Source organism: Callionymus lyra, chromosome 9 (assembly GCF_982586985.1).
Source record: "Callionymus lyra chromosome 9, fCalLyr1.hap1.1, whole genome shotgun sequence".
In the NCBI taxonomy this organism is placed as follows: domain Eukaryota; kingdom Metazoa; phylum Chordata; class Actinopteri; order Syngnathiformes; family Callionymidae; genus Callionymus; species Callionymus lyra.
Window position 1 is genome coordinate 4,680,929 of NC_141826.1, and position 25,685 is coordinate 4,706,613.

The following is a 25,685-nucleotide window of genomic DNA, read 5'->3' on the forward strand; positions in this document are numbered from 1 at the left end:
CACGACCATAGGAAAGAAAACTCAAGAGGCAATGATTTATTAACAAGTACACAAGTGATTTTATTTATGCAAGCAAATTTGATCATACAGGTCAAATAAGCCACTTCAAGCTGTTGGCACGTGGATGTACAAAACAGATCAATTGAAAGCCTGATACTAAGCATTCATAGTGAAAGTACAAAAGACTAATACGAGGAGAAAGCTGAGAAGCGTTTTCTTTTTTTTTCTTTTTTTTTACAGTAAGTAAGCGATGTCATACAGTTTTAAGACATGGTTGAGAGCTCATCACAAACTAAATAGACACAACTCAAAGACTAGAGTCTCTAATATCAGTAGCATAATGCGGTTAGCGTGGAACAGGTTCAGTACTGCACATGTAAACAAAGGATCGATCAGAGAGACAGTCAAAAGTGTCAAAATAAAGTGAAAGAAAGAAACTTCTGTGTCCATTAGACTATATTAATGCATGTCCATGCCACGAAAAACATCTAAATTCACAGTCTTTACTAACAGTACAGTTATCCAACTTGGAGTTGAACACCAATGCTTACATCTAGAGAGAGAGAGAATGGAAGGAGGAGCAGAGAAGTGGTCATGTAAGCATGTGGATGAAGCGTTCTAGAAACACTGACAAAAGAATGGTGGCTTATCAGAGGCTGGACAAATTCCAAAATGAATCACTATGGGCTATCTATTATTTATTTAGATTCCTTTTTTTAGTTGTTGAAGGGAAAATGTTTTTGTTTCTTAATAGAAAAATAGATATAAGTAACTAAAAAATATATAAAAAATCTGAGCAATAAATAACTAGATGGAAGTTTTAAGTTTAAAAGAAAAAGAAAATTTCATTTTTTAACATTTTGATTTTATCATAAGGAAAATATGAATTCCGTTTTTAAATAGAACATATTTCAAATAAATAGAGGAATGATGTCTTCGAAGATTACAACTTAAATAATTATTGTTAAATAAAATGATAAAGTGGTATCCAATTCATTTGTATGTATTCCTAATTTCACTTAATAATGTTTTTACAATTTAAGTTGATATATTGAATTTCCGTTATTCATTTTTTTTCTCCTTATTATTATTATTAATATGATTTTTTTTTTTACATGTTCTTACTTTCTTATTTTCCTGGTTATTTTTCAATATGTGGCTAAGATGATTTTTTTCATTTAAATTGAAATCTTCTAAGACAAGTTGCTGTTAAATAGCCTCACAAAGCCATCATCTAATTGACAGTTTCTAGGTGATGTGCTGTTCTGCACTTGGTTTTTTGACATCAGTTTGCCTGATGGATGTTGAATGACATCTTCAATATTGTCTCCACATGATGGTGGTGAATGTTTGGATGTGAAATTATTTACATGACACACTTTTGAAAAAACAAGATTTGGTACTTAAAATAAATTTTGAAAAGGGGTTCAGTGGAAGCATGTGCTTTTTTTTGTTCGTGATTTAAAGCTGAAAAAGTGAAACAACGTCAAGATTTTCAGTTTTTTTCTAGAATAACCCATATTTTAATCCAGTTACTGATATACGTATCAAAATAATATCTGTACTGTCTAACCAGGATTGGCACATCTAGCATGTATTTCTATTCAAGATTTGGTTTTTAAGTTTAAATAGCGAATGTCGGTTTTTAATCCATGGGTTTAAAGTTGTATTGCGAGATGTAACATATTCTTCAAACTCCTGTTCACACTGTACATGTACTTGATCGCAGACACACATGAGGAATGTGCTTGAAAACCCTTTGAGAAGCCCCTGTTGACCCCCCTCACAAATCTGCGCAAAATAAATTATACATGGAAGCAAAAAAGACGATGAGATAAAAGCAAAATACAAAACAAGAAAAACTCTACTGCTACTTCGGAGACTACAGACTACGCTAGAACTACAGTCAGCACTAAACAACTGTTTTTATTCAAGAATAATCAACTGCAATAATGAAACTTGAACACCGTTCATGAGAGAGGTAAAGGGGCTTGTTTTTCATCCAAAAATGTGGTTTCGTGACTGAGGAGATTTTGAGTGACATCGACCCCCAGACCACATTGTCGTATGACGCACCATTGACATCAACGGCGACGAGGCCCCCATCGTGCCATCCACCCTCCCTCTGTAGGGGGCGCTCTATAGAGAGAGACTGATAGATGGAGGGGAGAGAGAGAGAGGGTATGCGGGGTCAGAGGGTGGATCAGCAGGGCCAGGTCTCACGCTGGTCTTTATGTGTAGGCGTTGAGACGCTCCTTGGAGCGAGTGGAGTGGATGTCGTGGAGCTCCTGCTCCTCTTTCGACTTGATGTCCTCGTACTTCTGCATCCGGCAGGCGTCCTTCACGTAGGCCCAGTTGGCCGACAACACCATTAGATAGTGGATCTAAGAGGGGAATAGATGTTGGTCGAATATGAATTATGTCACAAGAAGAAGCTGATCATGACAAACTACTGCATTTATAGAAGTTCAGACCAACAACGTTGTTGATGATTTGTGTTGATGGATTTTACGGTCCTACTGTCTTTAATGTTAAATTTCAAGTGAAAATTATTGATGGGCTAAAGAAGCTTCATGAAGGAATGTCATATTGTTTAAAGGTCAGTAGGTGGCGCAATCAGTTTAAAATGATGTGATGTTTTTCACAATTGTTCAAATCAAAGGAAAATAGTGCAGAGACCGCCATCTGGTGGACTCTGAAAATAATGACACTGCTTCATGAAGCTTCATCAGAGTATCACTATTAATTATTAAGTGTTACATTTTTACATACGACCTCTGAACTCTCATATGATGCGGTTATTACAAAGATACAGGAGGACCCTCTTCAGGAGCCGAGATCTTAAGCAGGCAGGATCCAACAGAATCAGACATTTATTTGGTTTAAGCTGTGTAACTAATATCTCAATTTAATATTGGCCTTGAACTGAAACAACACTGCTGTATAAAATAAAAAGGAAAAAATCATGAAGGGGCATACGACTAAGAAATAACAACAATGTCAAAATGTTACTTATTGCTACTTTAAAAATACAGTGGTGCGCTCAATGATCATCTGTTTTAATTCCATGTATGACACGACTGAACTTTTTTGACTTGAACGTTTTATTTTTCCAGTCAAGCCATGCCTGTAAGTATTTAGTCTTATTTTGTGTATGTTGTTATTTGTACCGGGAGTTCATTTGTAAATCTGGAGTAGTAGACGATGCATTCAACAGAGCTGAATGGTTAAGGCAACATGCAGCCTTTTTTGTGTGGAGTTTGTCTGTTGGTCATGTATTTGTGTCGGTTTACTCTGGGTACTTCTCTAATAGTCCAAATACATACAGAGTTTGACTAAGTACACTAAATTGTACCTAGTTTTGAGTTTGAGTGTGAATGGTTGTGTCCTTGTGCCTGGGCGCCTGTTCGGGGTGTCCCCTGTCTCTTGCCCATAGTAGCTGGGATAGGCGTCAGCCAGAGGCGAGCCAGAGAATGATCCTGAGCGGACCGATAAACTAAGAGCGGCGCCTCATTGGCTGTCATCTGTTAGAGACGAGGAGAGCAGTTGAGGTCTAGACCGAGCATCTGTATGTTGTCGTGGCGTAACCATGACAACGGATGGCTGATGTTCACGCAGCATCGTTGACATAAAGAAAATCTATTACTATCTACTTCCTCTGAGTTCCTCCATAATCTGTAGCATCAGCTCAGACTCGCCCCTTTTGTTAGTTGGAAAATGGTTCCTAAGAATTTCCCGACTGAGTGATGTTTGCAACAAGCTCGGAGCCTTTCTTCTCCGTGTTTCCATGACAACAACGTGACATGCCAGGCGCCTCCGAAGGAGGGAGGCAGACAAACCCTGTCTTTTCACTGCGCCAAACTGCTTCCCTCCCGTCCACACTTATTCTCCCACCAGCAGCCACAACAAAACGTTTGCCCGGCGACACCTGATGATACGACTCAATCGCTTCCAAAAACACGGAAGCATTTCCGGGAAAACAATGACATTATTTTTAGAACGTGCTGTAGAAGGTGATGGTTATCATTTTGATTATCATTATCTACAGTTTTACAATGACTTTTAGATCTTATGAATATAAAATAATATAAATAATAATTTCAGTTTATAGAATTTTGAAGATTGAAGTATATCAGTATCAGAGACGTTGATTACCAGTGTTTTAAACAAAACGTAGGATTTTTTTGGTGTTAGTACAGAATAAAAAAATCAAAATAACACACAAAATAAGCAATAGAAAAACAGAACCAAGCACCAAGCCTTTCTGCAGCGCATACATAAGCATATGCTTAACTAACAAATGCAATATTAACTCTTAAAGAAAGTTTCATTGTTTATCCAAAAATATATAAAACTTATACATATTTATTATTATAAGGACAAAGTCTGAGCTCAATGACTCAAATAATATGGAGGAGTTCACATATTTGACTTAATATTTACCGCTGATTATACAAAAGCTTCTCTTTAATGCTACGTTCCCACTTTTTTTTTTTTTCACGATTTTCTCTCAATAAAATGTATGATACCTTTTTCTCTAAAAATAAACATTAAAACGGCTGATATTCTGCCATTAAAAGCAGGATGAACTAACTGTTTCACATGTATCCTGCCAATATGTATTTTGTGGACCGGAAATAATGATTTGCTAAATATTATTTCACCTACAAATTCATTCATCTTTAACCATGGAGGTAAGTTCCTCATTCAGAGTTTGTTATTTAATTCCATATTCAACTTGAAAATATAGACTTTAGTCAATTGTGCGCTTAACTAATGCTTATTTGGAACTATTTAATCCAGACGTGTCCAACGTTTTACGGCCCTTGAGCAGATTTCATGCAGCCATTCATTATTAGACGTAAGCTACACAGAATTTTAATTTTAATTTTACATTTGATTTATTAAAAAAAAAGCTATTTATGACACGTTTCTAATAAATCAAATCTAAACGTCACAAAATGAAGCAGCTGTCAAGAGTCATTTTTATTTCCTAAAAAAAAGAGATTCATGTTAAATTGGATATAGGAGCTTTACAATTTAAATTTGTGGAGTTTTAGGTAAAACAACAATAAGCCACGTGATCGAGTTTCTCAAATTTTTGGAGTTTACTATACTACATTTCAAGAGAATGTTAGTATGGTGTCATGATCACATTCAGCCCATGCTTATTTTCAACTTATCAAATTTGTACAGTCTTAAATTAATATAATTTACATAGAACTATAACTTGAAAAATGTTTTTATTATTAGTCTATTATTAGTATCTAGTCTTGTGTGTTATTGGCTTCCACTAGTGTAACTGTGTTACTATTCCGCCAATATTTTGTTGACAAAACAAAATAAAGACTCTTGTCTTTTCATTTTCTTGTTTCATCTTCCTGTAAATTTGAACAAGTCTCTCTGTACTTCATATGACCTATTTATTAGTGATGGGCTAACAAAGCTTCATGAAGCAGTGTCATGTTGTTTAGAGGTCAGTAGGTGGCGCCATCAGTTTAAAAATAATGTGATGTTTCAATAGAATAGTTTTTCAAAACAAAGTAAAATAGTGAAGCTATTGTGGGCTTTGAAATTGAAAATACTCCTTTATGAAGCTTCATCAGACCATCACTAGCTACTTATTTAAAGTTTATTTAGATAAAGTTAAGTAAAACTGCATCTAGCGGGCTCTGAAAATGAAACTGCTTCATGAAGCTTCATTTGGATGTTATCAATAACAATACATGAGAAACTAAATTTAAATAAAAATCATGAGATAATTATTGTTTGTACTAAAATATATTTTGAAGATAATTATAATAAAACCTATGAAAATAATAGTTCTCTTCTTATAAGGAAGAGTGCATATCCATTGTTCTTTGTTCCTATAGTCTCTCCACTCATGCATTTATTGTATTTTATCCAACAAAATCTGAGGGGAACGATGAAGCCCGGTTGAGTGCAATCTCTCATCCAGACAATTTTTATTCCCTCCCCGGAACTTGTTATATGGAGCCTGTCTGACATATGTGGTCTGCCGAGGGCTGTGTTGTTGTGGGCGTGTGTCTCCGGAGAGCAGAGAGAGATTCATTGATGTCTCACCATTGCGATGACGGCGGCTCCGGCTCCGGCGAGGGCACAGATGAACAGGTGGAACGTCATGTCTAGCTGCAGGAACGACAAATCACAGCATTTTTTTTAATGTTTCCAGCAATGACACAACACTGGTCTCGCGTTGAAATCTAATAGAATTTAAAGCCTCACACTGCATCACTTTCCACATTCAATATTTTATTTCCTGTGTCAGTGATGATTTATTTGGTGTATATTGTAAACATGTAATCTGTTGTGTTTCCCTGCTCGGCAGTAAATGAGGAATTACGAAGCGTTGGATTTATGGGTCGCTCTCTGAGAAGGCGTGTTTTTTTTTATTATTTGCTCAGCCAGTAATTGCCCCATGTTTACGACTCGCTTTCACCTTACCTCGTTGGATTCACACATCTTGTAGAATTTTTCCGATCCAGCACACACAGTTTTACCCTCAGCAATCGGCACGATACCTGAAAGAAAGCGCACTTAAGTTGATTGTTCTTATTCACTTCTAGCATAGCATCCTAAGAATAGTGAAAATGTCCTGTGAAATTGAAATCAAGCACAATGAACCAGGATTTGTCTTCATTTGCGAAGGAATCTTTCACTAAATGGATCCAATTCAAGTTAATATAAAGATTTATAGAGCATGACAAAAATAATTTGCAAAGTTTTAGGCAATGTTCTCGGTTCTGTGCCTGCAAGTCACTTTGGATAAAAATGATAACTGATGGTTAGATATAATGGTCGATTTTATATAATTTAATTAATAAATATATTATTTTTAATGTGTTTGTTTAGAGTCGTTTTATTTAAAACAAGAGCAATATATACTAATGGATGTATACATGTGAATTGAAACATTGTAGCCGATGGCTAGTTTTCATCTCTAGTCCTTTTGGCAGGTTGATGTTATTATGGAAATAGTAAAAAAGAACATTCACATGTTAGACAATTAGTTAAAAGTAGTTAAATGTACAAACAGATACACAGGTTCAGTCCTGGTCTTCCAATAGCCAAGCTTTGAGATGTTTGGTGAAAGAAGTTAGGGTCGGGAGTTCACGCATTAAGTTTGGTATTGAATTCAAGGTATGATATGCACGGACAGAAAAAGCGTTCTGTTCAAAGATACTTTTTACTAAAATTAACTACACAGTCACCTCTAGTACGAGCTCTTGTCGATATGTTGGCATTTTTCATAGATTCTTGTAGTGGAGGAGGTTTTTCATAAAGGATTTTGTACTTCAAGATAGCGTCTATGTCTTTGACAGTGTTGTCCAAGTATAGGCGCTTATGTTTTTTTTAGAATTTGACAAAGATTATCCTTTTTTGTTTAAAAAAAAAATAATTCACAGCTTTTTTTTTGTAATCTATTATCTGTTAAATATGTTACTAAACAGTTTTACCACTTGAGGAGCTGTCACAGCGCTTATTGTTACTTTTAAACACACCAGGTAATGAGTTGAAATGTTTACTATATAGGGTAAGGTGGGATTAAAGTAAACGATAACAATAATACTTTAATTTAAATTAAGCCTAATGTAGAATTTTGATGGTGAATGATTGAGATTTTAAGATCACAATAAACAAGATTTCCTGTTTAATCTATCCTGTAAAAACATTTAAACAATGATAAGGTAAACACCTTCTGGGCTCCGACAATAACTTCTGCTTCATTAAGTTTCATCGACCCATCACTGGAATTTGAAATTCATTGGTGAATTATTAGATGATGGTCACAACCTTAGGACGCAGAGCCATAAACAATTACTGTTTGGTGACAGAGAGAAAACATGTTTTCTATAGTGATCCAACTATAATGTGGCCCCAGGGCCTTGAGTTTGACAAGGTTGCTCTAGAGGGAAAAATAAATTAGTGGTTTATAGCACAATGACCCTTGGACACCATCGGTAAGGTCAATGGGTTCAAGGCTCATTGGACTGTGGTCTATATAAAATAAGTTATCGTGCTTCAACTTTGCGGTCCAACTAGGGTGAGAGATACATTCTTGTTTGATGATTCCATTTTTTAAATTTTTTTATGTCAGGGCTTCTCTTTGTAGTTGATAAGCCAGAGCCCTGACCACTTCTTCAAAAGACTATTTTATATTTATACCATCAGTAGGCATCACTTCAGTCCGTCAGCTGCTGTGATGCAGTGAGATCCACAGCTGAGCCTTCACCTAGGTTGTCTCCCCAAAAATAAACATCAATAACAACAACAGAACCTACTCAAAATTTACTTTAGAGACCTGGAGCCTACATCATAAAACACAAAATTTGGTTATCTAGAATAGAGAGTGTCACCATGTGACGGTGCTGAAACAAATGTCAATTCTCAGAACCTGCTTATTAGTTGCCTATTATACATGGTTAAAATGGATAATATTCAGACTTGAAAAGAGTTTCCTTCTCTTTCGACTTAAATTCTGGAGTTGGTCTTTTGTCACTCATAGTTTTTTGACAAAAAGCTGCCTTAAAAACATACACAATACATTTAAATCCTCCCCTCTAACCACTCCCAAACTGTGATTAGTTAATTTCCAAACCAAAATATATAGCTTTGACCTTACCACTGATTCATAATATGATCAGTCTTACTAAAGACAGATGATTATTAATGACAGTGGGTTTAATTTCACAATGTAGATAAGAAACATTTATTGAATTTATGATACTAAATTTCCAGAGGTATAACTAGAGATGGGCTATATTGTCAACGACAAATACACACTTCCTACTGAATAATTTAAACAACTAAGCTTATTTTCCATCCCCATCCAGAATTCAAACTACTTGAATAAAATGTTCTGTTTTTTCCTTATTGCCCGACATCTGCACGCTAAAACTAATTTGGTGAAACAGGGTTGGAAATTAATCATCCTGCAAACATTGGCTATTAGGACAGACTCAACAGCTGCTCACTTACATTTGGTAAAACAACAATAAACCACATGATGGTGTTTCTCAAAAAGCCAACAGATGGTTTTAACTGTCCAGGAGGCGCAACTACAATACAGCTGTTCTTAAGATCAAGAAAAAGATTAGTCAGCAACCCTCACATTTTCCAGCATGTTGTGGGACTGCCCTGTGGTCTCCTACCTTTGGGACATGTTCTGAACACCTCATGGAGGAGGCGTCATGGAGGAACCACCTAAACTGCCTCCTCTTGACGCAGAGGAGCAGAGGTTCTACTATGAGCTTCTCCCGGATGACCTTGCTTCTCACCCTATCTTTTGCTTCCTGGCTTAGCTCTCACTTCTCAACTATGGATCAGCGCAGCATCTGTATAACTGCAGATGCTGCCGCAATCCATCACACTCTATTCTTCCCTCACTCGTGAACAAGACTCCAAGATACTTAAACTACTCCACTTGGGGAATTATCTCATCCCCAACCCAGAGAAAGCACCCCACCTTGGTCCAACTGAGAACCATGGACTCTGATTTGGAGGTGCTGATTCTCATCACACTCGGTTGAAAACCTTTCCAGTAAGAGCTGAAGGTCATGGTCTGATAAGACCAACAGGACCACGTCATCCCCAAAAAGCAGAGCCATTCGAGTAGAAAACAGAATATCTTTCAAGTGATTGAACCTGGAGTCGGTAACTTCTTACCATACTGGCGTGGGTCCAAGCAGAGCGAAGCCCCCTCCAGCACTGTGGCGTTTTGGCAAATGTTCCAGATGTTGAAATAAATGAAGACTGGCAGGGAGGTGAAAGCCGTCACTCCGAGCCAAGCCAGCATGAAGATGTATGTCAGCATGATGAACTTGAAAGAGAGAAAAAAAAGGAGATATAAGTACTTAGAGTCTCTACAGTAACATAATGTGTATTTGTATTTATTTTAAAGACCAGTGATTTTATGTTGTGGGAACATTTTGTGACATTTAAGTTGGTTGTGGCTAATTGAATCCCTAGAAAAGCCCATAGAAAAGCTAGGGAAATATGCTTTTCACAACTGTATAAATGCATTTCTAATTTAGCCCTGACATGGATGAAATCAAGCTTACATAGCAGAGGTCCTACTTATGCTAAAATTGTGAATAGAGGTTTATCATAACTGAATTGTAACAAAAGTGCTTAAAACAAATGCTACCTTAATAATAATATTTTTGAGAATAAAAACTAATAACTTCAAAAAAGGTTTTTTATTTAGAATTTTTCCAAAATTGTGGCTGGAGTGAAAATATGTTTTGAAATGTTTAAATAGACAAATATATTTTTTAATAATCATCTGCCAGTGAACTCTTAAATATAAACAGAAGTTCCCTGTGTTGATCTCTGCTCATTATAAATGTCTGGAACTAGAAAATCAGTTTCTTCCTGGGATGGTTTCAACACACTAAAATAACAAAACCACTGACCACAAACACCAAGGCTTGGCTTGAGTCTCCCTCTCCTTTAGATGATCTTATTTGTCTGCAGCACACTGATATGTATTTTAAATTCAAATTGTTATTTTAAGATACATCTTAATTTAGTTTAATCTTCTTGAAAATAACAAATACAATGAGGACAAATGGCAGATCTTCTGCTTAACATAGTTTGACAATGTTGTGCTGCTGCAGAAATTATATAGGTCAAGTGACCCGCAAACCCTGAGAACGTTTTAATTTTGCTCTAATAATTTTAACTCTTTTATGCTTTTCTTTGAACCAAGCTTCGCTCAAGCATTGTGTTAGTAATTTAATTGAATTCAATAGCCTTAATCCTACAAGAATACATTGATGATCCCTGGTTTATTCCATTTATTCATCATAATATTAGAGCTGATTGACATACTTTCATATCTTATACTTTATATAGATTGAGTGTTTCATATGGATACACAATGTAAACACTTTTTCTCATTTAAATGTTTTTTTTTTTTTAATGTTTCCATTAGGTGATATACATTCTTTAGTTTCTAATTACAGTATATATTTTGTCATTTATTTTTTAAATATATTTTATTTTGTCTATTCAATCTTTAGCTTGTTTTAAATGTGACGCATTTTGCTCTTACCCAGGCACTGACACAACGTCCACAGGTGGTGATCTTGAAGTCTCCATACAGATCTTTGATGGCTCCACTGGTGAAGAATCCTTCCACCATCAGCAGGATGCCGTACACGAAGAAAGCCGAGGCGATTCCATAGATCACGTACTTGATGATGTCGATGCTGGTAAGGAAAAAAAAAATCCAGTTTAGCTCAAATCAAACTTAATTTTTCTGTCATCTACTCACATGGTGAAGACGTCCAGGGCGTCCACAGGACTCCTCACCACCTCAAAGTAGTTCTGGAGTATGGTGACGGTGCCGGACAAAGCCTCGTGACCACAGCCACAGAAGAGAGCCACGCCAGCATACAGCAGGATGGTGGCGATGAGGGAGGGGTACGGGATCCCACCCAGACATTTGATGCAGCACTCAAGGCATCCTGAAGAAACACATGAGAGATTAATGATATACATTTCCTAACACCGTTTTTGAACTGAAAATAAATATTTATTGTGTATAATTAAATACATAATTAAAACAGATAAGCAAGCAAACACTATTTCCCCCTTTAACCCAAACATATTTCTAGAATGATATAAAATATACAAAATTAGATCCTTCCTCCTCACTGACATTTCTCCGGTTCCTTTTTTCTGTGTAGCCCCACGGAGGATGTTGACATTTTGGTGGGCACAAGAAATTCAACCGGAGATTTACATAGTCTCTCTGACCTTTCACCTCATTCCACTTTACTCTGCTTTCTCGCCCCCCCGGAGGTTCTTAAGATGACTAATCACCGCTTTAATCTCCGGTCACAGATTGCTCATAGAGAAGCGACATGTGTTTAAATACTTGCACACAGAAGTATCTCCGTTATTACTCCACGGATGTGTGTGCGAGCATTCATGTGTGAGAGTCATCTCTCAAGGTGACGTGTTTATTTATGCTGGAGAAACAGACCAGAACCAGACATTCCTGCAGTGTTAGGCTCTTTATTAGCATGTTTTTTTTTTTATTCTTTATCAATCTTTTCATCTTTACTTAGTTCCTGGTTTAATGTTAACATTGAAGAAGCTTTCCCCAAAAATGTTTTCGACTGGGTTTCCTCTCTCGCCAAAGCAACATCTTTCTTTCTTCCTCCGCCTCTTTTCGTCGTCTCAGCGCTAATCGAAGCCTGAGCTGAATACCAAGTAGTCGTCTGCCTGCTCTGACCATCGTCTAGGTTTTCCCCGATGAAGCGCAATCTGCTCTTCTTCCTTGAGAATAACCTCATTTTAACCAAATAGAATTTGACTCCCATGAGACAGAGGGAGAAGATCGATCTAGTGAAAGAGGATGTGGAAAATTGCAGTGACTATTCATGAGGATGTTTTCTTGAACATCCAGTAATGTTCCTAAAGATTGAGTTGCATCTCAGACCCAAGTCTCGGATATTCTGAAAGCATCTTGAAACACTTATTATAAAACTAGATTTAAATACAGTGTACTGTAACGATCCCCGTCCGTAACATTTTATTTTGTATGGTCTTCCCCCCTGTTTTGTGGCAGTTTACCATGCGATGTAAGTAAGTAAGTAAGTAAGTAATATTTATTTATATAGCGCTTTTCGAGACCAGGGTCACAAAGCGCTTAAACAATCAAAACAATACTCAAAAAAGTACATACTTTAAAGATCAAGATAATACTGAGAACAACACAGGAGTTTGAGAAATTCAAGGAAAAGCCTGAACAAATAGAAACGTCTTAAAATGTTTCTTAAAGGAGTCAGTAGACTCCATCAAGCGCAAAGAGAGAGGAAGATCGTTCCAAAGCTTAGGAGCAACAGCCTGAAAAGACTTCTCTCCTCTGGTCCTGAGCCGTGTGCGTGGTACCATAAGTAGATTTTGATCCACAGACCTCAGAGCCCTAGCTCTGTGCTCTGTGCGAGAGCTAGATCTGTGCGAGAGATGTGCAGTCTTTACATACGCAGGGCTTCCCATAGACCGGTGTCAGCTCTTCTTAAAGTTGTACCTTCTAAATTCTGACATTTCCTCATTGCCCTGTTGAATTATTCGACAAATTTTCCCGGAAATTTTCCTTGAAACTTTTTGTCAGTACTTGTGGTTACTCAGTTTTGTCAAGGTTTTGTTTGTCCTTTCTATTCTTTTAGTGGATTGTATGTCTTTTGTACATTTTTAGCAAAGTTTACTATATATGTTTTAGGACTGTTATGTAAATTCAATTGTATTTTGTTATTATATTGTATTTTGTATATCTTTCTACGGCCAAGTATGTAAAAAATGTTACAAGTCAAGGTTTACTGTGAAAATGTGATAAATTAGATTTTTCTGTCTTCGATTTTTCAATGTTTCTTGCACAACTCGATCTCTCTGCAAATTGAGTTCAAAATAGACTTTGTAATGGAAACACACACTCTTGAAGATTTGTCTTATTTTCTGTTTCTAAGAAGGAAATGCTCTTTCCTTAAAGTTAGAATTCATTATTTCATCCGTTATATTTGTAAATTAGTCACGTTAACAAAACAAATGTGGTAGTTACCCTCAAAGAGATTCTTATCGGCGACTCAAGTAGAACATTTGATCTCTGTTATTGCTCAAGAACACTATTCAATAGTAAGAACTTTCAATATAAAGTTCAATTAACACAAAATACTTCTTTACTCAACTTATGTTATACCAAACTAAAATGACCAATCAGTGTGATTATTTCTGATAATACAATTTGTTATTTGAAACTCAAGATTTACATGTAAATGAATCCTTCCATAAGTCATACAGATGCAGTATGAGTGAGTGAATGTGGAGAGCCTGATTTTCGATGCCGCTGAAGATACATTTCTTCTTTTTTTAGAGGGAGAAGGGTCCTCTTTGAAGCCATCTGTCTTCTAAGAGCTTATTCACTGGAGACACCAACAGTAAGTTCAAACCTACAAATGCCTTTTTCTCCTTTAGATTAAAGGAAGCTGGTTCTTCAATAATTCAATTATGCATCGCCTGAAGGTTTTCTTTCATTAGTGGTTTTATTTTAACTCCACTAATCTCAATATCTCTGTTCACGATGTGACTGAGATGAACAGATAACAGTCTTTTTGTGATTCATTTTTCCGTGCCAACGTCACTCCTCACATGAGAAGGAGAATTAAAGATTGATGTCAAGCCTCAAATTAGGATTATAACTCCTGCATTATTTACACTTCTGCAGGAGGAGAGGAAGGAAAACACTTCCTGCTACAACAGGAGAGTGTGTATTGAAGTGGTTTTCAATTGTACATGCAAATATTTTTCTGGATCACGAGCTACAGTGTAACAATCTGCGTGACCTATGAAACTGATGTTGCCATGGAAACTGATGCACAGAACCATGGCAAACAAGTTTAGATATCAAAATGCTTGTTCTCGTTTTTTTTATCAACGATTGTTTCCTTGCTATTTTTTTTTTTTGGATTTAGGTTCACATCAATATTCCATCATTTATGTATAACTTTAAAAAATACAAATAAATAAAAGGGTTGCCAGCAATATATTAATAATAAATACTTTTTTAAAACTATAGTAGTGATTAAAAATTCAAAGCGCTTTGTGACCCTGGTCTAGAAAGGAGCTATATAAATAGAGATTATTATTATTATTAAAACTTATATTTCAGTCCTTCACCTGTCTTTCTATTTCTTTTCATTTCCATTTGTTGAACCCTAGACAATTTAAGATCAAGTGACACTTACATTTTCTTTCGTTACAAAACAGTCACTCTGAAAGTAACACACCTCTGCCATAAAATAATATTGTAAAAAAAAGTCTCAGATTTAGTGTATGTATTTTTGAAAACATTCCATCTTTGGTACGACAATGTTGAATTCATTATAAAGTAGGAAAGTAGATTGCTTGACGTAGGCTTTAGTAATCCTATATTAACCTAATTTCCCATCCAAATAACACAATATAATTGTCAGTTAAATGCTGACATTATAAAATGAATAAATCAATAATCAGATGGACATGTTGAATATTATTTTATTATACCTTTTTTCTCTCCATCTGTTCAAACTCTGTTTTACTGGAAATTAAATACCAGGGATTAAAATAGTGGAAAGTTTGAAGATTCTCCACAATAAATATAAATGAAATTAAAACATGGGGAAAAAGCTCTAGAATGTTACAATCTTGCATGTATAGTATCTAATTTATACCAAAAAAAGGATGTATTTGAGTGAACATTCTTGTCTTTCAAATATTCATCATAGAAAAATATCAAAGGCAACACACAGTAGTCATGACAGAATTCTCACTTTTGAAATACTCATTATAAGTCTTCATCTTTGCTACAGTTCCTTTGACATCACAGTGTTTGTATTTAATGTTTACCCTTTTCCCCCAACACTACATATTTAGCGTTTACAAAATTTACAGCTCCCCTACGGCTCAGTTAAGATTGAGCGGTAAAATGGCCAACTGTGATGCAAGCCGACTGGGAGGGGTTGGATGCTTGATGCATAATTTAGGAGCGGCACAGCGCAAGCCGCTCGTATTTATTATTTATGTCCGCTGCTTAGTCCAATACCTGTGATGAAAATAAAGAACCAACATTTGATGTGAATATGACTGATGGTGTGGGCTGATGAAACCGCTGGATGAAGACCATGAGGACCAGATTGTTAAGTGGAGTATTTAAAGAGTATATCATGATTTTATTTCTAGTAACGGTCAAATTATGATTTTTGAGACAGTGTTCGTCTTCACAGCTCACTAGGTGGCGCTCTCAGATTTAAAAAAAACTATTTAATTCAATAGTTATTTTAAGACAGTTGATATGAAGCATATATTACTATCGGTGTCCTCTGACAAAAAGTACAAAAACATACATCATACGCAAGTTATACCCACAGTTATTATGATAAGAGCAATTATTTTGGTATCTATAACAGGTGAGTTGTGTCAAAACTGTCAGAAATCGGAGAAAAAACTGCAGCAACATAAAACGGCTTGAGGGAAAATGTAGCAGTGAGAATTTGTACCAAAGTCTAAAGATTATGTTTTGAAGTAGTTTTAATGTTTAAGTCTTCCTCTCCAAGATGCACTAAGTCTCTCATCATTTTGATGTTTTAAAGTTGATACTTTATAAATTTCTCCCCATCTGAAATCTCGGCTAATGAGTGGTTACAATAGCAAAGTCCATTGTGATGTACTAGCTGCAATCACACCCCGCTTTGTTTATACAACAAGTTCCTTGGAGAAGTAGACTTCCAGGATTTATGAAACATGGTGACAAACCTTGATGCTTGACCAATCACAGCAGAGGCGTTGTCGTTATGATAAACAAGATTTTAGTTCAAGAAAATCGAAAATGTTTTCAGTGGGCGGGGCTTAAGCACATTTTCTAATGTAAAAAGTTCAATGAACAGGGAGTTTTGCACAAACAGACACATACTGATGAGTACAAAAGAGATCTATTTAAGAGACACTCAAATCAACAGAATAAAATATGGATTTTTATGGATACATTTTAGATTTTTCTGAGAATGTATTTAGTTAATGGGTCTGGTGAGCACTTCTACTATCCAAAAGAGGATGTGGTTTTGAATTGGGATTTTAGTTTTTGTCACTAATTGTTGATGATCTGACTAAACATTTTACGTAACCACTAAAATGCAGCAAGATTAGCATTACAACATGAAAGCAACTCATTTCCAAACAAAACAATGTGTTTTCCACTATTTAGAGAAACTAGAAGATTAATAGTGATATACATCTATTGTTGATGAGGGAAAGTGGAAAAGTAGTTTTCTGCCACACTTCTAGGGTGAAGTGGATCAAACCACCTAACCTCATATTAAAGTGCCCTGAAGGGCTCTGGTTATTTCCTTAGGGTGGTGAGAGCTGATTCAGTTTCTGCTGTGTGTTTTCTCAAAAAACAACTTTTCGGTTCACAGCCTAGTGAACATCAGTAATATATTCATATTTTACTAAAACAGGAGAAATGTACTCAGATTTAAATTGTCAACATGGTAAACCAAATTTCTCTCTTTGAAAAACACAGCATCGTCTTGAATTATAACAGTAGAAATCAAATGTATGCTGTGTCATCATTGATAAAAAGACTAAATGCATCGTCTTAAGCCACAAACAAAGGATTTGTATTTGGAAAATGTGCGACTCGGGCTCAACCCTGACACAAAGACAAAATACGTCCCAGTTAAGCTCCTCCCACCTCTACTCCATCTGCCATGATCCAACAGCAAAAGTGACAAACACGCTGACCCAGTCACCGTTGACATGTGATTATCCCTGGATAAAGCTTTGAGCTAAATGATGCCCTTCAATGAAAACATCAAGGCAACATCTGGAGGCCGGTCGGGGGTTAATTAATGGAGGAGCTGCTGACCTTAACTAATGGGCTTCATGTTCTTATTGGCAAGTGCCTTGATAAAGTCGTTTTCACTCATTATTTCCTTCCCTGCACCGCCTGAGGAGAAAAGTTTCCTTTTTCTCTCAGAGAAACTAAAATATAGAGAAGTACGCAATGAGTTCATCCCTCGCTCATCGTATTCCCTAAACCTTCTTTGATGTATTCAATTGTCTAAAGACCATCAAAATGTTTTTCTTTTTTCATTGTTTTAAATGGAAATAAAACCCTGAGAGAAATGCTTGTGATCATAGTTGCTCAGCTGTCATCCACAAATATAAGAATAATTCCATCATTAGGACTATATACTTTATATATTTATTTATCTTAGTTGATAGAAGTGTATAACTGAACTGGCTTTCAAATATATTTTTAAATATTCACCTACAATTAATTTACCATGTGAGATCAGCAATTGATATCATCATAGCTTGAATTGTACACTCTGACTGAGGTAAGGTACCATTTACTACCTTTTCACATGTAGTATTGATTATTACTGTCTGAAAGATAGATAGATAGGAAAAAAGCTGTTTTATTTTGAAAAAAGACTAGATTTTCTACAAAGTAACATTAGCCTGTGACTCTCCACAAGTCAAGACTCTTGTTTGGGTCTAAAAATAAAATTGTTTTCTCTAGAAATAAACTTGTAAATGAGTAAAAATAGAGAAACGCAGACTATATGGTACTATATTGTTGCAGAGAAAACGGCGATGGGCTCTTGCTGATTCAAATGTTGAAATGTATTATTCATGCACATTTATCTGAAAGTTGTTCTGAGAAAATAATACTTTCTGTTTTTATAACTCAAGCTGTTCAGTAATTCTTGCCAGGTGGATAGCTCCTTATTCCAGTTAATCTACTCTATCGCTCATAAACCAATAAACACACAATCTCTAAATTGAAATAGTTACTCGACCACTTTTGCACCGGTTTTAGTGTAGCAAATCTTTGGTATAGCAAAATTTGTGCTTTTAGTGCACAGAAACAGGGATCTAACAAAATAATCGTTTTGTAACATCTAAAGTTTGGATAATGCACTCAACCAAAATAAAGACAAAATCCAGAACACAAAGTTGTCACTTTTCTGCCTTTCAGACTTTTTCTGATGTCTTTAAGAGGAACTTCGTAAATTCAGTTTTGTAACTTTCTATATTATTTGTGTACTAATTGTATCATGTTAGGAGTTAAGATTGATAACTTTCTACCACTTTGCTTAAAAGTCGAACTAGTTGTCATTCCAACTCCTTAATAGATTTTGATCATATGGGTGGACATGACTCACTTTGGATCACTAACACTGAAACAAAACTTTTATTAACTATTGATGCAGGATTTTTTTTAGTCAGAGTGAAGTGATCTTGAGAGTGATGGTTGTACACACATCTTCCAGCCTCCATAGATTTAATGCAAACACCCCCCTCCCCCTGAAGCCAGCACAGGTTTTTTCACACCCCCCCCCCCCCTCCTCTGCGCATGTTTAATCAACCAGCATGGTTGCCATGTCAACTGCAGCGCAAAATCTGAGAATGGGCAGAGTACTTCAGAGCTGTGACCCACTTACTGTACGTCAACAAATTCAGTGGGACAATAGTGAATGAGACACAGCGTAGCCCGCCGGGCAAACCAGGACGATTCAGGCCGAGTTTCAATGTGCGAGCGCTGATTTCCTCCCCTCTCTTCCTCGGGAAGACGGAGGAATCTGAGCTCCACTGCGTGACTGCAGAGCACAGGCGAGCCCTCGGTTTATGTCGAGTTCATGCCAGGAGAAAAGACACGTAGATTAAGTTTTCTGGAGTTTTTTGCTGATTCATTTAAGAGTCATAGAAATCCGAGTACTTCTTCTGATATCCCATAATAACAAACCACTTAATATTTAAATTTGAACACCATCCTTCTACACTAGCAAGATGTGGTGAATTAAAAGAAAATGTTTTAAAATGTATTTTTTGGGTAAAATATAATTTAAATCCATTCCAGTCCAATAGATGGCGGTCTCTGCACTATTTTCCTTTGTTTTGAACAACTGTTCTAAAGAAAAATCAAATCATTTTTAAACTGATGGCGCCACCTACTGACCTCCAAACAACATGACACTGTTTCATGAAGCTTCATCAGTCCGTCACTAATTCAATTTGGAAAAAAGGCACCTCTAAAAACAAGATAACATTTCTAAATTGAGATTTTTTTTTTCTTTTAATATGTGAAAAATCGGCCAATAGAACATGTTTTCTAACAAGATTTTCACAATATTAATCTTTAGGTGGTTCTATCTTAAATGTATATATTTTCATGGGATATTTGATTGAGAAATTGAAAATGAAATAATTAAAAATACATATACTGTATATTTAAAATAAAGATCTTTTCAACTCTTTATGTATACGTATTGGTGTTTAGGCTGCTCCACCTTTTACAATAATTTTCCTATTCCATGACATCTCAATAACACATAAGTAGTTGCTCACTAGTTAAATCGAAGAATTAACATCCGTCCAAAGTGGTCTTCATCTCACAAGACTTAAACCCATGTTGTCCTAATTTATCCCCAATAAACTAACATCCAATCCACCCCTGACTGCACCGCCCACACCATGAACCTGCTTTGATGAAGTGTCAACAATCATTTTCATCTCTTGCCAAAACTGCTTTTGGTAAACAATGGTGTAAGAAGAAAACAAAACAAAACATGGGATTCTTTAAAAACTAAAATCTGTTTTCTCAGTTCTGGGCTCCACTGAGGAGAAAACAGAAGCTGCTTTGTATCAACACTGAGTAGAACAATTGCTGGAACTCCCTCGACCTCTTCTGGGCTGCGGAAATTTGGGTTAGAAAACATTCTGAGGCAGATAACTGGAAATACAACTCCAGGTCGAGTGGGCCTGTCCTGCCACTCTGAGATCATGTTTTGGAAAACCGCTTGTTAAAAGTTGGGTCATAGAATGGTTGTTATTTCTCTGATCCACCACTGAAAACAAGCCAAATATTTTTAAGAGTAAAAGGTCCAACTATTTTAGGCTTGTTGGAGATTAAAGTGCCTAAAAAGGCTAAATAAAAAATGTATGATAAAAACAAATCTTGATGTAAGATGAATAAGAGACGCATGGATCACTCTGTCTTTCAGAACTTCTCTTCGCCGTCCCTTCTTCCTCCCTTTGAACTTCCATTTCACTTCAAGAGTGAGCTCGGCAGCTCACAGAAAGAAAATGCATTACGTATCCAGGATCTCCAGAGGTCACTGCCATGGATACAGTGCTGAGCCGAACTGCTTCTGCTGCTGAGGTAGTTATTCATTTCACTGTAACATCATTCATGCATGATATTTTAAAAAAAGGAACATTTCCTACCAATGCTGATGAGAGCCAGGCTATCCTACAACAATCATACAACACGTATGTGTTTCTAGATCTATTTGATTATTTATAAATCAGCTCCACAAACAAGCCCCAAAACATGGTGTTTACTTTACTACTATCAAGTTTGTCCGTTGTGGAGGGCTGGTCCTGCTGTGTGCAGGCTCTCTGGAGACACGTTGGTCTAACAGCTGAAGTGCACGGCACCCACCTGGTGCATCTGACTCATAATCAGAGATTTGCCGCCGCGCGAGAGAATGACAGACGGGTATTAGCGCCTGGTGGCTGCACTCGTGACACACAACGTCTGTAGTGATGGATGCTAAATTACCCGGGTTGATGAGGGACACGATCCAAAAGTTGAGTTCAGGATATAAAATATTGTATAAATCTTCATTTGTAAATGAAAACTAGAGTCAACATTGTCAGGTCAATAATAAAGTTAAATTAGGCTAAAGAATTGTATTTATTTTCAGATTTTCCGTGTTCACTGTTTGGACCTGGACCCTCTTATTCCATCTATGTCCTGCAGGAGGTCAAAATAATACTATGAAACTGACCATGTAGAACAGTTTTCAATGCTATCTAACAGATTTAATATTATTTTAACTACATTTCATTTTATCTTTTTTTGAAAACCATTTTTCTTCCTTTTATTTATCCCTCTAATGTTTATTGGTTTTATATTTTATTCTTAGTGCTTTATTATCATATTTTTTAACTAAATCTATATAAAAGGTAATAGACTATTTATTTTAAAGCATAATTTTGTTTTCTTAATTTTGATTTGTATTTGTATTATAAATTGTAAAATATATTAAACAATGTAGAATATTTAAATTATATACAATTAAATCAAGATTTATTATTATTTTAGAATTCCCTTTGCATTAATTTTTTTCTTCGTTTTCCCGTCATATTAAATTATTTATTTCTTCCTTCCTTAATTTGGCTTGACGGCCCGTACAACAGTCACAGCATTAAATATATTTTATTTATTATTTTACGAGTTTAGCTCGAAAGAATTATGTCCCGTGCAAGATAGCTCCTAAAAGAGTTATCAAATGTTCTGCATGTTTTAAATCAAATAAATTGAATAATCTTCCTACAGGCCCGGGGGCCGAATGCATGCAATCTCTTGAGATTTTACTCTTTTATATCCTTAAATCTCCTGACTGTGATTTCAGCCTTCCAGCCTCGCTCCTGTCGTGTGAGGAAGCAAGTTCTCCCAGCAACAGTTATGTAATTTCACAGGACTTGAAGCGGAAATCAAAGTGACGTGCAGCTAAATCCAACGGGGTGACATTAATGCTCATCATGCTCGATCAGAGCAGTTGCTGGCAGAGGAAACTCTCTGAGAGGATTGATCAGTCAGCCATGTCGCTCTGCTCCGACCTGAGCCGTATGTTGCGACACGCCTGATTAACCAATACACTATTTCACTGATATTGTGTTATGAGCTTATTAAGAGGCTTAATGCCGTTTAAGACGTGATACTTAGCAAAGACACATAAACAAGTTACAGTACAAGCTAGATATTATGAGGGATTTTACTGCATTATTTAAAATAACTTAAGCTTAATAAAAAATAATTATCTGCTAATAGTGCTACAGCTTTTTGCTTTTAAAGAGTCCTGTGATTTTTATTTAAAATAAATTCAATATATTTTGGATTAATTTGTAATAGAAGTAACAGGGTTACTGAGACTCTTGTTTTATTAGACCAACCCAGGCTTCTATGAAGAAACAGATGTTAGAAAATTGGCGTATTTTTAACTTTGTAAAGTACTCACTGCTGAAATAGCATTATCATTACATAATAGTTTATTTTCGTGTCTAAACAAGAAGGAGCTGTCTCGCCTGCAGTTAATACAAAACTCTGCAGCGAGAATTCTGACCTGCTCTAGTGGAAGAACTCACATTTCTCCGATCCTTAAAACTATTCACTGGCTGCCAGTTTCTTTCAGAATCAATTTTAAAATTAAAATTTCAAGAACTATTCATGGTCAGGCTACTCCTTAAATCAGTGATCTGATCCAGCCTTACACCCCAGCTCGGGCTCTGAGGTCTGTGGATCAGAATCTACTGATGGTTCTACGCACACGATTCAGGACCAGAGGAGAGAAATCCTTCCAGGCTGTTGCTCCTAAGCTTTGGAACGATCTTCCTCTCTCTCTGTGTTTGATGATCTACTGACTCCTTCAAGAAACATCTTAAGACTTTCTTATTTGTGCCGGTTTTCCCTGATTTTCTGGGACTCCTTTGTTTGTCTTATGTGTCTTGGCCTTTTAAAGCATATATTTTAACTGTGTATTGTTTTTGATTGTTAAAGAACTTTGTGGCCATGGTCTCGAAAGGCGCTTTACAAATAACCTTTACTTACTTACTTACTTACAAAAGGCACTTAAGCTCCTGTTACCTTGGCCAGTAACTACAGTACAACCTCAAATAAGTATTTGTTTTTATAATGAAAGATACATTCACAGTTATTCAAGAAGATATTTCCAAACATCTTACTACAAACATTATTACACAACATGACAGAAAATGGTTAGCAGCTCAAAAAGCTTGAGAAGAAAATAAAACATCTTCAAGTTGTTTGAAAAATAACAGAGATCTGACTCACTCCCTCTCTCTCTTACCTCTTCCTCTCATCAGCTCTTTCACTTAGTAAAATCAATGTTTTAAGAGCATTCTACTCTACAACTGATCATAACTATCAAACTTCTGCTTATATCTGAGGTTTAAAAATGTCAGTAATTTAGAGCATACAGTGCAGTTGCAGAGAAACACAATTTGCAATCTTACATACTAGAGCTTTAATAAAAGAAACTCATGTAAGTGCCTCATCCAAATAAGCTTTAAATCTTAACAGATAATTTCTTTTTCTTATGAAAATTTGAATTCATGTTTTGGTGAGAGCACCACAAAGAAAAAAAATGCCACTGTTTGAAGTAACTTTAATTACTTAAGAAAACGATATTTTGAAAGGGATTTTGGGTACATAAATCATAAATTCTATATGGACCCTCATACTGGAGGCTGTAAGGCAAAACTTGTCACCTCAATAAAGAGCTCCTTCAGTAAATGTGCTGTGGGCGACAGTGCTGTGCATTACACATCGTAAGTCTGCAGGCTAGCTAGGAATCTTATTAACCTCACTGAGTTAGAGGCGTGAAGCCTGTCGCCTGAAGCTCTTCATCCAGCTGTCACTTTTTAGATTTTATTTAGACAAATAGCTGGGAAAAGTGACTGTAATTGTCCTTTAAAATTGGGATGCAGTGCCAATAACCAGTAAAAAGGCACCAACTAGGATTTTGTTCTTAATGCCATAGAAACAGGTTAAAAACCCCAAAAAGCATATTTTTTACCTCAATTGTTTGCTTACTATTTCCCACCAAGTTATTGTAATAAGAAAAATACTGCCATATTACACTGGAATACACAAAAGAACAAACAAATAAGTGATCCTTCTGCTAGAATCTATGACATATATTTACCCAAAACATCCAGCAAATCCACCAAGTTTAACTCAATTTATTAGAGTCACTCTGAAGCGAAATGTTCACCAGAGAGCCAGTTTGGGCCGGCATCCACATGAAAATGCATTACGTAATGCAAGTGTCTTTTTATATACCTACGTTTGCGCAACGTAATGGACATTGACTTTCAGAGTTGCATGCACAGTTTGCATGGCTGCTCCTTGTGGTTGGATGAGCATTTGTCTTAGTGGTGGAGGCTAATAGATTTCGTCTTTTCAGTCCGGAGGAGCCGGAGAACACACCTACAAATGGCGACCAAGAGGATGGGAATCATGATTTTGTCGCTGCATATTAAAAAAAAAGGGGGGGCTTCCAATTATCTGTTGCCTTCTGAGCTGAAGGATGTTTGGGTTCGACTGAAGTGTTGCCCGAATGTCAGCAGCAGAAGTTAGTAATACTTAATGCCTGTACTTGACTGCTGTCATGGCAACCATTGTGTTTCTGTACATGTTCGCTTGATCGATGTAAGAGGGGTGCGAAACAAATCTAAACTTGTCGCATCAAAAGTGGGGTGTGTGTGTTCTTTGAAAATCAGTATGACACAGCTACACTGTTCAGAATGTAATAATTAAACCAAATACTTTGTTGGTATTTAAAAAACAAAAAATACCCCCAAAACTGAAAGATCTATTGGGTTGTCTCGAGACCTGTCACTGTGCATCGCAGCAATATTTGCAAACAAAGGCTGAGACAGGGTCTCAACCCTCTTCATTTTACACTTATTCATGTCTTTCTTTCGGCTATTGTAATGAGCATGAAAACCTCTTCAAGCACACAAAGACGCTCCAGTTTCCCCTGGAACCAGTTCATACCCCTCAGACTCCCCAAAACAACCGACCTCCTCAGTGGCGTGTTGACACTCAATGGACAAAGGAATGAATGCCAACAGCTGCTCCCCGAATACGGAATAATGCTAACATGGTGTAGCTGCACCCAAATCACAAATGTATGATTTCTTACCTTTTTGGGTCTGCCCTTCATCCATGTCTTCTTCCATTTTCACTGATGTTTCAGTTGTAGTGAAGATGTACTGAATATACCCCCGCTGGGTTTCTGGTTGACAATCTTAATTATTATAAGTAGATAGTCCACAAAAGGCTGCTTTTCTCAGCGAGGTCCCGACTGAGCTCCGAGATTGGCTGTCAGCTGTGTTCACTGTCAAGCGAGCAGCCGATGTGAGGAATCACTGAGCCTTTGTGGTGCTGTCCATTTGCAAACTGCCGTGGCAAGTGCTGAAAACCTCCTTTGGTCCCTAGTGGAGAAGGATCAGGATGAGGGGGGGAGCAGGGGGCTGTGCACGGAGCAGAGGGTGGTCCCAGTGGTGAGCAGGAAGGCGCA

General features: G+C 36.5%; 1 protein-coding gene across 1 annotated transcript; it reads right to left on the minus strand.

The window, feature by feature from the left end:
* Window positions 1-35: 35 nt before the first annotated feature.
* On the minus strand, window positions 36-25,685 carry gpm6aa (glycoprotein M6Aa). Its single transcript, XM_087798729.1, has 7 exons — window positions 25,308-25,685; window positions 11,300-11,492; window positions 11,078-11,234; window positions 9,688-9,841; window positions 6,466-6,542; window positions 6,085-6,150; window positions 36-2,384 (listed from the first exon to the last, which is right to left on the minus strand). The coding sequence occupies exons 1-7, from the start codon at window positions 25,342-25,344 to the stop codon at window positions 2,232-2,234; spliced, it is 837 nt and encodes a 278-aa protein (XP_087654855.1). The 5' UTR covers window positions 25,345-25,685; the 3' UTR covers window positions 36-2,231.